General features: G+C 29.3%; 1 protein-coding gene across 3 annotated transcripts in view; it reads right to left on the bottom strand.

Annotated features, from left to right (window-relative positions):
* Positions 1 to 15,455, bottom strand: part of LOC136973199 (ATP-binding cassette sub-family C member 5-like) — a 100,425-nt gene that overhangs the window by 27,267 nt on the left and 57,703 nt on the right. For 2 of the 3 annotated variants that reach the window (XM_067267909.1, XM_067267903.1), the window contains exons 15-17: positions 8,044 to 8,247; positions 4,673 to 4,823; positions 3,648 to 3,671 (exon numbers count right to left, since the gene is read on the bottom strand). In XM_067267909.1, coding sequence (XP_067124010.1) covers positions 3,648 to 3,671; positions 4,673 to 4,823; positions 8,044 to 8,247 — 379 coding nt within the window. The remainder of the gene's footprint in view (positions 1 to 3,647; positions 3,672 to 4,672; positions 4,824 to 8,043; positions 8,248 to 15,455) is intronic. The other variant, XM_067267915.1, reaches the window with a different exon arrangement.

The raw sequence follows: 15,455 nt of genomic DNA, 5'->3' as shown, positions 1-15,455 counted from the left end.
AAAGTCTTTTATTTGCTTAAAAAGCTTATCATTAGATGTTTTTATTAGGTTAGATATCTTATTCCATAAAATGGCAGATGAAGTGTCCAATAACTCATCCGGATTATTTAGTAAAGAATCAAGTACATTTGGCTCACCTGAATCATCTTGAGTATTGCGTTGGTCTGATATTTCATTAGTTTTCTTAGCCTCCATATTCGTGTCTTGTAGATTTTTATCCGGTTGTAATTTATAGTCAGTAATTAATCGGGAACTTGTTGTAATATCGTCATTACGTTTACCTGCTGATTTGGTTCTGGTGAGCGGTGGTCTTTCACGTTTAACTGGAGAACGTTGCATTGCCGTTAGTATTAAACTTATTGTTAATTTTATAGTCCTATAGTTATTAGTTCCTTTTCAAAATCAAATTTGATTAAATTAATTATTTAACTCAAAAAATTTATCACAGATGAAGTGAGAAAAAATTTTCACCAGCAGCATCAAGAGACAAATACGCCCCCTTTCTCCAAAACAAATTATTTCTTACATGATAAATGATAAAAATGTAATATATAATTAACTAATTGTCTTATAATCAATTCTAATGGTTTTAAAATAAAAATAATGTCTTGAAGTTGTTGAATTTTAACAAGCAGTTTTTCACTAATAGAATACAGAAACATTTCATAGTTTTATAATTTCTAATGTTAAATTTAATATTTAGTAATTTGATGGATTTAAATTAAAAATTATTTTTTAATGTATGTTGTTATTTTTATTTCTTAAAATCATTACTGATATCAATAAATACAGTTAATGTTTATTATATAAACGTCTACTAGAACATATCGTATTAGTATGATTTACTATACTGGTGTCCAGGTTCTGCAAATTGAGGAAACTTATTTAGAAAAAACAATCTTTATTGTTCGCCTGTACACACTATTTTTGTGTTTCAGACCTCTTGGTCACTCATCAGCAGGTTTACAGCCTCTAGGTGCTAAAACAAGATTTTATAAAATTACAAAACATGTTATAATATTTTCCCGACAATAATATGATTAAAATAACTTAGTTTTTTGGTGGATGATTACATTGAAATTTAAAAAGAACAATATAAAAATTCATATCATTTTCAAACCATTTACTTGTATACAATAAACACAAATTTTAAAAATTTAAATATTTAAAAAAGGTGGTTAAAACTTATTTTCTCTAACTTACATATCCTTTTCTTTCCTTTGTTTGTACAATTATCATATCACTAAATTCGTTTCCTTTATAAATCTCTCCAGCTATTACTCCCCCTGTTGATGATACTGTTCCACGATTGGTAAATTTCTCTTAAGTTATTATTGATTCTATTGTTTTCTTATTATGTAAATATGTTCATATAGTTGCCTTTTAAAATTATTACTTTCTTTTTTCTTTATTTTAACAGTATTTAAATCTATTTTGCATCCTTTTTTATTACAGTGTTCTACTACAGCCAAATTTGCATAATTAATGGCTCTTAATTTTTAATGGCTTGAATATGTTCCTTTACATGTATTTTTAATTTTCTTTTTGTTTCTCCTATATATGTTTTTCTTTGTCTATAACTGCAATTAAACGAATATACCATGTCTTTTTCTTCTATTATTTCCTGTTTTTAGTATTTCTCTAATATAAATATTTTTTGGTTGAGTCCATTTTTTCTGATATTAAATTTATTTTATTAGCTAATATATTCTTAACTCTTTCAAATAATTTTGGTATATACATTAATTTCACAAAATATTTTTCCTTATCAAATTGTCTTTTTCCCTGTACAACATTACAATTTCTTCTATTTCCTATTGTAAAAATATTCATACTAAATGATTACACAAAGAAAATACTGGAAAAATGGATACAGAAGATAGTTTAGGAAATAACAGGAGAAAAAGAGGTGGTATATTCATTTAATTGCAATTATGGACAAAGAAAAACATATATAGGAGAAACAAAAAGAAAATTAAAAATACGTATAAAGGAACATATTTGAGCCATTAAAGGCAATTATGCAAATTCGGCTGTAGTAAAACATCGCAATAAAAAAGGATGCGAAATAGATTTAAATACTGTGAAAATAAAGAAAAAAGAAAGTAATATTTTAAAAGGCAACTATGTGAACATATTCACATAATAAGACAAAACAATAGAATCAATAATAACTTAAGAAGAGAAATTCACCAATCGTGGAACAGTATCATCAACAGGGGGAGTAATAGCTGGAGAGATTTATAAAGGAAATGAATTTAGTGATATGATAATTGTACGAGCAAAGGAAAGAGAAGGATATGTAAGTTAGAGAAAATAAGTTTTAACCACCTTTTTTAAATATTTAAATTTTTAAAATTTGTGTTTATTGTATACAAGTAAGTGGTTTGAAAATGATATGAATTTTTATATTGTTCTTTTTAAATTTCAATGTAATCATCCACCAAAAAAACTAAGTTATTTTAATCATATTATTGTCGGGAAAATATTATAATATGTTTTGTAATTTTATAAAATCTTGTTTTAGCACCTAGAGGCTGTAAACCTGCTGAGAGTGACCAAGAGGTCCGAAACACAAAAATAGTGTGTACAGGCGAACAATAAAGATTGTTTTATAAGTTTCCTCAATTCACAGAACCTGGACACAGTATAATAAGTCCTACTAATACAATATGTCCCAATAGACATTTATATAATAAATTGTATAATAAGGACACAAAGGAATATGAATTAATACAGTTAATGTGTTTGTCAAATCTTACTAATAGTTACTATAAAAAAAAATGAAGAGAATGATAATCTTAAATGGATTAAACTTCACAATTTTAAAAAATATTCAAAATTTATATTGAAAACATTTAAAATTAAAATATATTAACAAAATTTCAAAGCAAATTCATTTAAAATTTTTTTATTAGAAAATTGAAATTCAATAAATTTTAATTAAAATTCTTGGCCTTTAATAATACAATGAAAACTTTCAAAGATGGACAAAGTTGCAGCCATTTTTATAAAAACTGTATTCAACTAATGCAACATTTTATATTTCTAAAACTCCATTTTACTGAAATAAATCTTTTGCACATTGATGTGCAAAAGATTTATTTCAGTAACTTAGAAACTTAGAACATCAATGTGCAAAAGAAAATTTTCAATTTTAATTATATTTTATAGTATTCCTTTAAATTATGTAAACTCGGTACTACAGTAGGCTTATACTAGAGTGGTCAGATGTCCCCAGTTTCTGGGGACTGTCCCTAGTTTTGTCGGTTTTTTAATAAGAGATTGTAAAATCAATCTTTGAATAGAACAATTTTATTAACATGCTAATATAATATCATCAGTTTATAGATCAATAAATAAATAAATTTTAAAAAATAGTTCAATCAGTTTTTGACCTCATTGTCACTGTTTCTGAAATGTATCCCCGGTTGGATTGTAATTTGTAAATGTTACGGTCAGCCTACCTATACTATAAAATATTATTATTATTGATCAGTTCTTTATTTCAGTTTAAATAATTTACCATATAAAATAATAAAAGTAAGTGAACAATGTGTTAAAACAAAATTAATTTGTATTTATATTCTATGAGGTAATTATACCAAATAAACTATTTATTATAAATTTATATAATGATTACCTACCTAAAAGAATCCTTAGAAATAATGCTTTGCAATTAAAATCAAAATATTAATTTAACAAATAGTATTGATTAATTTTAATTTATAAAATAATTATACAAACTTTTATTTTATTCTTCTTTTTAAATAAAATATAAATGGGATAGAATGTATTATTAACTTATATTTTAATTATGAAATTTTGATATTAAATAAATATTGATAGATATAATTTATTAGAAAGAAATCACTAAGTTATAGATTAAAAATAAATTAATAAAATATATAATTAGGTTCAAAACTTAAATAAATAATATAAATTTCAGTTAATGTTACCCTAGGTATACAAAATGGTAGCTCGTCTCTGACTCCAGCATACAGAAGCGAGGAAACAGTGGAGACACATGTTTTCTAAACCTAACCCATTCTAATAAATTATCATAATTATTAGGAACTAAAATATTAGAATATTTAAGTTTAGAAAATGTGCGTCCCCACTGTTTCCTCGTTTCTGTATGCTGGTGTCAGATACGAGCCGCCATTTTGTATACCTAGGGTAACATTAACCTAAATTTCTAAATAAACTTTTAAAGATATATTTTTCCATGCTAAAATCTTATATTAACCATTTTGTGCAAAGCTTTAATACATTTTGCTGGAGAATTTATGCAAACACACTTTTGGACTCATAACTTGTGGAATGTTTCATATATTCAAATACAATTGAATATAAATATTAAAATTTATTTATAGAAATAAATTTGGTTATATATAGTGATTTTATTATGTTCATATTTTCATATAAAAAGTCATTTACATTTAAATAAATGATGAAACTTTGTTATTAACTGGCAGGACTTAACTTTTTCTAAACAGTTAAAAGTGAAATTTCCCACTAACATCATATCTTATTGCTGATGGTAATTAGAAAATAAAATTATAACTTTAGATCTTTAAAGAAAACAAGTAATTATGTTCACAATACAAACTATATAATTAACTTAACTTTAAAATATTTCCTTATGACAATAACTTTAAAAAAAAAATACCTTCTGTTCCAGCAGTATTTTGATATTTAGCTTTATCGAGATTAAACATACGAGCGTATTCTCCATTCTTGTTCATTAACTCTAAATGAGTTCCTCTTTCTGCAATGTGACCCCTTTTCATAAAAATAACTTCTTGACATTTTTCTAAAACCTTGTAAAAATGTTTCAGTTATAATTATTATTATTGCATTTCAAGAAAATATTAAAAAGACAGCTATTACCATATTTAGATAATAAAATATATTGATAAAATGTTAATTAATAAGCCAGTGGAAAATAGAATAATCTTACATTCAAGGCTATAGTCCATAAAAATTTGAAACAGTGTGTGAGGTTTGCCGACCAAGAAAAGGGGAGTTAGTTAAACTCGCATCAGCATGTATGAGGAGGTTTAGGACTGTTTGTGGGTAGTAGCATTGGGGATACTGATATTTACATTTACATTTACCAAAGGATTAGAAGGCCTTGCAAAAGGAAATATGAAGAGTTATAGCAGAAGTAAGAAGGATGAAGAAAAGAAAAAGAATGACAGGAAAGTGTGAAACATAAAGCTTCACAGTGCCTGGCCGAGAGCCAATTATTTAACACCAATGAATACAAATTACAAAAATACAGTTGTATACAGAATAACTGCCTCAAGTAAATGCTTATGAACAACCCCCTTGGGGGAAAAAACAAACAAAGCCCTCCATGGTTTAGGAAGTAACAAGATAAAATAACAAATTACTTTGTGCTAATCATTTAACTAGCCATATTGTAGCCCGATATTTAGGCAATTATTTGGTGATGTAAAATAAAATAAAACAAAACAAATTAAAATGGTTGCATATGTACAAAAGATAAGACCTCCATAGCTTTGGAGGTAACAAAAGAAAACAGTTGCATAAATACAATATAGCCAGTACATGAGAAGAGGCCCCCAACCTGACTTGCCATGGGACCAAAACAAAAAGCGTATGAAAAACCCCCTCTAATGAGAGGAATCACTGGATAGTTCACACATAGCTGGCAGTCCTGTAGCTCTGATGAAAGTTTCAAGAGCCTGTAGGGTCTTTTGTTTGGTGAAAAAGGCTTTCAACTAGCACAGCCAGTGAAAACCATGGTCATTCAGTGTGCTCACTAAAATTCGTTTTTCAGGTTTGTATTTAGTGCACAAAAAGATGATACGCTGCACATCTTGATCCTCAGCTAGAGCACAAGGGCATTTTCCATTCCCTTTGTTAAGGAAATGCTTCAGGTATGCCCTGAAGCTCCCATGCCCTGTAGATTTGAATAATAATGAAGTTTGGATGGTAAAAAGTCATGTGCCTCCTGTCCTGAATTCATGGAAAAAAATTGGAAGGCAAGTCTGCCTGTTTTTTCTGCTTCCTACCTCTGTTGCCAGAGTTGGGTCGGTCACAATGTTGTCTAGCTGGGACTTGACCAGGCTAGACAACATCATGACCGACAATGGAAGTTTGAATGCTCTTTGCCATTTGACCTAAAAATTGGTATTTCCAGTATATTTTTAAAACTTTTAGGTCTAGTGGTAGAACGTTTGAAATTACTTGCAATGCATTCTTTGAAGTTCTGTATGCTTTAGCTATCAATATTAAACTCATTCGTTGAATAGAGTTAAGACGTTTCTTAATGTTTTGCTTGTCAGCGGCTTCTCCCCAGATCTCCGCCCCATAAGTAATGGCCAGTTCGATTGCACATTTATAGATTGTCTGGCTGGTCTTAAAATTTATTCCCCATGTGTTCCAGGAGATGCAACGTAGGGAGTGGACCTGTAACTGTCTTGTTGTGGATGTGGCTGACATGTGATTTCCATGTTAAAGCCTCATCAACCTTCAGTCCTAAGTATTTGATGTCAGAGTTCAATCCTATGCCCAAACAGTTCAATTGCTGGTTTCTTATTAAGTGGGTGATGGCAAAGCAAACACAGGACAAAATCAGGAACTTCAGCAAGGAAGAAGGTCATGATTTTGTCCTGTTTGCTTTGCCAAGTCAAGTTCCTGATTAGTGTTTATTTACTATACTTCGAATTAAATCATAAGACATTTAAGATATACATATGACTAATGAGCAACGAGTGAATCTTGGTCATTACGTACTTAATAAAAGACCATGATCATAAACAGTGTTTAACCAACAGAAGAAGAGTGAGGAGATAAAAAAAAGAGAAATCTTGGTCAATAGGAAAAATTTATTAATCTTGTATAACAATGTAAAATTATTTTCATACTTTAATGCATTAGAAAACATCATAAAATATAAGTTACAACATTAGCACCAAAGTAACTTTCTCTTCAATAAAATAAACAATAAATATAATTTTTACAGTAAACATAAAATACAATCAAACACTGAAATATACCTCTATGCATTACATATAATCTAATAATGGTTGGAGTTCCAATAAACAGAATAATTAAAAAATTCAAATTTAAATATCAATTCTTTATGAAAATAATATATTTCTTATATTTAATATTTTTATAGAGAAAGCAAAAATTTATATATTTATGTATTAATGATTAACAATCACAAAAATAAAATAAAATTAGTTTTACTGAAACTTTTTGCTAATTCATTTGAGTTTTAGCAAAATGTCATCTTCTAAAAAGCCTATTTCTTGACAAAATCTCTTCCTTAAAAAATCATATTTGTTAATGAACTGAAAATTTAGTTTAGTATACAATGCTTTCTTTTAAAAACCATTATATAAACAAAGTAATTTCAAATATTAGAAGATATATACTGTAAAATTTCTCTAACACTAAGCTCCAAAATGCAGAAAAACTTCCAAGTTACAGATGATTCTAGTTAGAGAGCAATAGAGTGAAAAATGATAATTCTGAGTAGATTTATACTTTTACCTCTCTTGCATTATATAAAGAATCTTTGACAGATTTTTGTTTTAAATACACTATGTAATGCCTTTCAGCAAAGTTTATTTAATGTAGATAATGGAATTAAACAGTTTTAGAGGTACATCTTGTTCAGATAAAGCAAGAGGACTTCCTGCTTTGGACTGGAATGTTGTCTGCATATGGGTGTTGGATAGTAGATACAACTAACTATCTGAAAATTTCATGAAAATCCAATAATTAGGATCACTTTGGAAAGAATAAATATTGAAATTTGAGTCAGAAAAGTTGAAAGTAACATTAATCAGTGTAAGGGGACCATGAAAACCTTCAACTTGGAGAATGTTTGAATTAAGAAAATTCAAGTTGGAGACATTAAAGCCCTATTCCATTTAACCTACCAAGTGCTTCATCTTCTTCAAGTTAAAAAGATATTTGAGTTAGAGAAGTTTTACTGTAATTTATTAATTAATATATAATTATTATCTAAAAACAACTTCATATTAACAATTTACTTACTTGCATAGAATGAGTAACCAGAAGAACAGTCTTATTTGCCATTGAATTTTGAATGCAATGTTCAAATATATGACTAGCTACTTTTGTATCAACTGCAGAAAGTGGATCATCCAATAAATATACATCACGATTGCTGTACAGTGCTCGAGCAAGATTAATGCGTTGTCTTTGTCCACCACTTAAAGTTGTTCCTCTTTCTCCAATCTGAAATTTATTGAAAACACTTTATAAAAATATATTTACAGATGTTTGTTCATTTTTATGAAAATATATTTTTAATCTAGGAAAAAAACTAATGTTCAATTTTCTGATAAAAAATAAATAAAATATATTAGATATTAGTTTACAATATATCCTATAAAATCTATTAAAACTAGTAAAAGTTTATATATATACATATACACACATGCAGTCACATCCAAGAATAAGCATAATCATTGAAACCTTAGATAGAGAGATAGAGCAAAAAAATAAACAAACAGCAAAAATTTATGTGATCATTTCCAGTCAATAAAAATACTCAGGACGTACTTGAATGTTGCATTAAAAAGGACAAATTTATGCAAGATATTAGGGTCCATAAATACAGGAGTAATAAGAAATTGTTTCTTTTCCAGTTTAACTATCAAGACAGATTTTTGCTGTTTTACTGTACGATGCTGACTGTGATAACACTACACAGACATTATCACAATTTTATAAATGAAAGAATTATTGAAAGTCAGTCACAGACAGATTTGTCCAAGGCTCTGAATATGTTGCAGAGTGTCATATTCAGGCTTTGGGCCAGATTTCAACAAGAGATGCTGGTGCCCGAGTTACCACTTCAAAACAGGACTGCTATTTAATATTAACAGTACATTTTAACAAAAGAATGTCTAGTAAAGCAGTTCTTTGTAAAGCTGTCTATTTCCCCTGATGTTAGAATCACATGATAAATTATCTACAGGAAGCTTCACGTGAATGGTTTTTTTTACCAGATATTCAGTATATTGTTCCATTGACTTTATGCACAAGAAAAACCTGTTTGAGCTAGTGTTAAAAATACCAACATTAGACTATGAATGAATGGACAATGTTCTATTCACTGATATGTTCATGTACAGTCTACAAAATGATTCTCATTGGATTAGTATCTGAAGAGAACCCAATAGCTCCTTGAACAACGTTGAAACATGTAAGTTTACAGATGGTATCATCATTCAGAACTGGATTTTTAGGTGCTAAAAAGTGTATTTTAGGTGCATATTATATGCTCTAAAAACTTCAAAATATGCATTTCCTTTTCTACCACATATTCTTCATCACATCATCAATTCATTCATCATGATTCACAAATATTTCATATACAGTCAAACCTGTTTTTATGCGCTCTTTTTATGTGCGATTTTTATTTGTGCGATTTTTTTAATGCGAATTTTTAATTTGTGCAGTATAGTTGGCGACTAGTCTCGTGCGATTCGTCATGTCTCACATTGACTTATTATAGCTAAATAAACTTATTATAGCATAAATGCACTTATTATAGTAATATTATTGCATGAATATGCGAAAAATGAAATAATTTACTTTTTAAGTCAACAAAACACCACCTGGACAAAAATATGTAAAACAGACGATAGACCAGACGATGCAGTCAAGTGCTGACATCTGTTGTCAATAAATTCTATTTCGTACGGTTTTGAGTTATTTTCTATGTGAGACTTTTTTTATGCGGTCCCTGTTGACCGCATAAAAAAATTATTTTTTTAATTGTGTTGCGAAAACTATTATTTACAGCCATTTGTGAAGTTTCGTGAGATTTTTTTTAATGCGTTTTTTTTAATGCGGTCCCTATCCCCCGCATAAAAACAGGTTTGACTGTATATATATATATATATATATATATACAGATACATGTATATAAAAACTAAGTAACAATTTGAAATCTATTAACTGACTTAACTCGGGTTGAGCAAAATGGATGCAACACTCAAACCTGAGTTAACTTGGGCAAGCATGGCATGTTTCGATTAAAATGCAATTATTTCACTCCCTATGCTTATAACTTTTTCGAATACAGTTTACTCACCTTCCATAAACCATTGTCTATCTCCTTGTGTAACTTTCGTAGTTGTAAACCAATTAGAAAGTTTTCTATTGAACAAAGAAGTTTGTCACTCTCCTGGAGACATAGTAGTAATGACCGAATAGCACTTGTTCTAATTGGTCTACTCCTGGAATTACCACACACCCTGCTAGAACCCCTGACTCTTCTCAAAGTTTACATGAAGACATCCCACGAAAGTCAACCAAATAACTGTGCTCAAGGTCAAACACTTGTAAACACTGGAAACTGCAAGTGTCCCACTACAGCTTGTTTTTAAAGCAATAAAATGACAAATAAAACATCTCTAATGCTATATTTATTAAATAAAAACATTTATTTTAAAATATTTCATATAGTTTTAATTTTATTACTATAAAATTGCATTGGGAGTGGAATTTATCTTGGCTATTATTGTGTTCTAATTTTTTCTGTTTGGGATATGCATTCACTGGGACTTGAATATAAATAATCAATAATTTTTTAAAAAATGGTTATTTTGAGTGCATTTTCAAAAATTATTGCTTGGATTTATTGTAATTGCAAAACACAGTTTGGTACAGTTGCTTTATATTTGGCTTATTCTGAGCAAACTTCTCATAATTGAGAAAAGTCTCTCTACCTCAACCAATGTCAGAAGAGGTAAGCTACATCGTAGAATAATCCAATGGAGAAAACTGAGTCAGTTTTTCTGCTTCATCCATTGTTAGTTCAGACCCTTGCAATACTTCATTAATTATGCATATTTCCTTGTATGAAGGAATTTTTCTAAAACAACATTCAGATTTTCCACAGTATCTTTTATTTTTTGCACTGGATTAGATTGCAGGATGCTCCAACATTTTTCAATGATAGAAATACACTCATGCAGTTGAAGTCTTTGCTTCTCCAGTCGTGTAATGCTGGTCCTTAGAAATACCAGATATCTAAGGACCATTAGTTCTGGCAAACTGATGCATTTTGCAAAGGAGATGCAGCACTCTCTATAGCCAAGGTCTTATCTTTGTAAGTATGCAATAAAATTTTCTTCAGCTGGTCCATGTATTTTCCAATGTAAAACATGGAATCCAACCAGGTTCCCCAGTGTGTGACAACAGGCTCAGAGGGAGCAGAGTCCAGTTGAGTCTTTCCATAATTGTACGGTGCCTTTACAAACACTTTCTTAACATATGCCACTAACTTGTCAACTTTAGGATAAGTACAGCAGTGTACCCAGGATCTGAACTAGAGGGGGCAACTGGTATTAGTTTCGAGGAAGTGGAGAGGGAGAGTGAGATTTCACAGCAGATGGCTCTAGTCACAATATTCATTATTCAAACTGATATTAAATTGATACGTCTGTGCTGTGTCTGAGTGTCAATTACTACAGTTTAATTTTTCTTCTAAGGAGGGGCAGCTGCCCCTCCATGGGTATGCCCTTGGATAGGTATCTCAAATTTTTTTTGCTACTCTGCTTAATCCATGGGCTAAACATGTCAAAAGTAGAAATTTAGTAAACATTATGCTCAAATTCTGTCCTGCTTTGACTATATGTGCTGCTTGATCTGACAACAGTAAACACACATTGTTGTACTTTACATCCTCAGTCCATAGAATCTGCAGAGTTAAGCACCAGCTGAGTTATTGTAACATTGTTTGCTTTTTCAAGTATTTCCATATTCAAGAATTTAGGTGCCTTATATTTGTCTTCACAAAAAGCTCCAATTAGAATGACAGTAACCAATTTTGCTGCTCATCATCCAACATCAAGTATATCTGTTCATTTTCAAACTCATTTCGTAACTTTCCCAGCTTTGTCAGAAACACATCTTCCCTGTAGGACTTTCTCAACATTGATTCATCAGAAATTGTCCTACACATGTATTACTCCAGAAATGATTTAAGTATTGAGCATGATAGTTTGGAAAATGGAATTCCTGCTTCAGACATCACCTCACAAAATCCAAAACTGAAATTATTATTTGGCACAGAATCAATCCTGTTTTTCTGCAACTGATATAAATAATTGTTTACATTTATGCTCAGCATTTTCCCTTGGTTTTATGTTGTTCTTGCATTTAGCCATTTGCATGTGCTGTTGAATTTGAGATTTCCTGTTGCAAACAATATGTGCATTGCAGGCATCACAATGCAAAACCTTCTCATTAGTGCTAAATATTTCAGGCCCTCCAAATTCAGCAATATAGGATCACAAAAGAGACGATTTTGATGACAATTCTTTCGGCATTTTCAATCTGTATCCAATAATGTACACTTGACTCAAGTCTATAGCTGCTTGTTGCAAACTAACAAAATGAAAGTGACCCGCTGTATAAATAGTTTTTAGGAAGAAGAAGAAGAGGTGTGGCTTAGATAACAAAGTCCAAGGTTAAATACCTTCTGATATTTTTCTGTCAAAGTGTCCAATGGGTAGCAACAGGATGTTAATCAATCAATCATGAAACAAACTAATGAGAAACAGTTTGAAAAAGGAGACACAATCCCTGGGGATTGAAGAGGGAAGATTGGCTAAAGAAGTTTTTAGGAAATTGGCAAAATATGCCAAATTTAGGTTTTTTTATACCAAAATATTCTTCAAATATGCATTTTAGGCTTTATTACCAAAATATGCATTTTTAGGTTTTTATAATTCTGTCCCAGATACCCATATCAATAAAATAATTGCAGATTTGGAACTTTCAATGCAAGGCCATTGTGCAAAAAAAATATGTGAAAACCTAAAAACCTGGTTCTTAGTTATCACGTACTGAAGTGGAATTATGCTTAATTGCAACACTGAGTTCCATATCCTTGCAAGTGGTGCCATTACTGCAAGAAGGTGCAGACACAAAGTTTTGGAATTCCACATTGCTAAGATGCTAATAGCACAGATTTCATTTTCAAGGACAATACTGCCTGCACAAGTAGGAATGCATTCATCAATGATTTTCTTGATAGTAAAGATATTCGCTGCATGGAACAGTTAGCAAAATATTTTGACCTAAATCTTATAAAACATGTGGGATACTCTAGAAAGTTTAGTTGTTTCATGTCACTGAGAATACACTAGGTGTTTCATGATGTTGTTCTTCAAGAATAAACTTTGTTCCTGGCTGAGCTCTTAAATACTATAATTAGCATAACCATCTGCTATACAACATATATGCACACAAAGGGCAACCTCACACCATATTAAACCTTTTGTTATGACATGGTCGATTGTACTTTACCATTCAAAACAATGATCCACACAAGGACACAATAGGTCAGTGTTTCTCAAACTTTTTGGACCAAGACCCCCCTTCTGCACTTAAAAATTTCAAAGGACCCCGAAGAATAAGTATGTGTCGAAAAACATCCCAGAGGGAGGGGGTTAGGCTCGTATTTAAATATTATTTATATGTGCAATTTATTTAAGTAAAAATTATTTTATATATTTTTTATTTCTATTATTTCTAAACATGAATCCATAGTAAATTTATAAAATATTTGAAAAAATTGATCTGGCATCAATTTTTCAGCGACCCCCCAAATATTTTTCACGACCTCCTTGGGGGTCGCGACCCCCACTTTGAGAATCACTGCAATAGGTATTTTATTTTGAAAATTCACCAAAACTCAAATTTTTATCATAGAGATACAAAAAAATTCACATATACTTATTATATTATGTAGTTTTTGGCACAATAGTGTATTATCATTCAGAGTAAAAATTACTTACAAAATAAAATGTTAAATTATAACAAAAATTTTTGATGTTATAAATTGTTATTTTACAAACGTTATTTTGACAAAAAAATAAAATTGTTTGATTTCATTATTTATTCTTGGCACCAAGCTAGCACAAGAGAGAATATTGTTTTCTACATGATGATATAAGATTTATGCATATTGATTTATTTTTTAGTGAATAATATCACTTTACATGAAACCATATATATATATATATACACATATATACATATACATATATACTGCAGTAGTTTTCTCTCTCTTTGATAAACTCTCTTAGATTAGTAGGACGTTTTATTTTAAACATTAATATAGATTTCAATTTTTATCATAGACAATAGAAAATAATCACATTTAATTTTATTAATATTAAATTTATATTAATTTTCAATTAATTTTCAACTAATGTACTTTTATTATTAGCAATTTTTTAAAATTGCTAATAATAAAAGTTTTTAAAAGATTAAAGTGATTCAGAAAGAATGTTCAAATAATTATTATTATTATTATTATTATTATTCTGCCAAAATACAGAACAATAAACACACTACACAGAAAAAAATTGATTAGTGAATGTGTTTCTTTTGTTTGAAAAAATAAATAAATAAAATTTAGATGAAAAATAAGAACAGTAATAAATTAATTAAGAAAATACATCTTAATGATAACGAAATTGTAAAACAAAATTTATGGCACCAAGCCAGAAAAAAATCAATTGGTGCAGGTGTTTCCCTAGATTGAAAAAAATAAAAAAATAAATAAAATTAATACAGAAAATTAAAATAATAATTAATTAATTAATTGAATAGATACATATACCATATTTACTCACATATAAGATGAGGTTATTATTCATTTTTCACTGCTTCAAAAACCTAGGTCATCCTATATGCACGAGCAAAGGATTCTTTCTGATTTTGTATAATTTTTGTAAACTGTGTATTTGCATTTTTTACTGGATTCTCACCTTCTGGTATTTAATTAAAAACAAAGGTATTTTATCTGAGTCATTTGAATCATTCTTGTGAATTGTCAGGAGTAAAGATGAATAGCAATAGAAAAAGCAAAGGTTTTGAATTGAATTCCAAAATTACATGGGATCCCAATATAAGTTTTAATTCATTCCCATGTGAAAACAGATGATTATTTTGAAATCAGAATTCAGAGAAACTCATAAGTGTAATCGACTGTTAAGAATTGGCAAAAAAAAGGTTCCGGATTGTCCAGCTTTACATGAACAAATTATGTTGTCAATTTTACAAGATTTTTCCTTAAAGTTTAAAATGCCAGTAATTTTTGTGGGACAATGTGTGCATTTACATGCATTTGATATTTTGTTATTAAACAAAATAAAATTAGAACTGTATTAATAAATTTAATTTTCTTTATTTTGATCTTTAAAGTCACACCTCGTCCTATATGCGAGGTCATCTTATATTCGAGTAAATACGGTATATAACTTACTTACATTAAAAGAACTGCAAGCAAAAAAAAATTTTTTTGATTAAAATTAAACAATTTTAAAATGACAAAATTTCGTCAAGTCATATGTTTCAGCTGAGCAGAAGTGACTTTCTGCACAGTAAATAATTAACCCTTTCACTATGTTGAATCG

This window comes from Centruroides vittatus, unplaced genomic scaffold, assembly GCF_030686945.1.
Source record: "Centruroides vittatus isolate TY-2023 unplaced genomic scaffold, ASM3068694v2 contig_1074, whole genome shotgun sequence".
Taxonomy (NCBI): domain Eukaryota; kingdom Metazoa; phylum Arthropoda; class Arachnida; order Scorpiones; family Buthidae; genus Centruroides; species Centruroides vittatus.
Note: the sequence above shows the minus strand (reverse complement) of the source record. Positions and strands in the feature narration are given on the sequence as shown.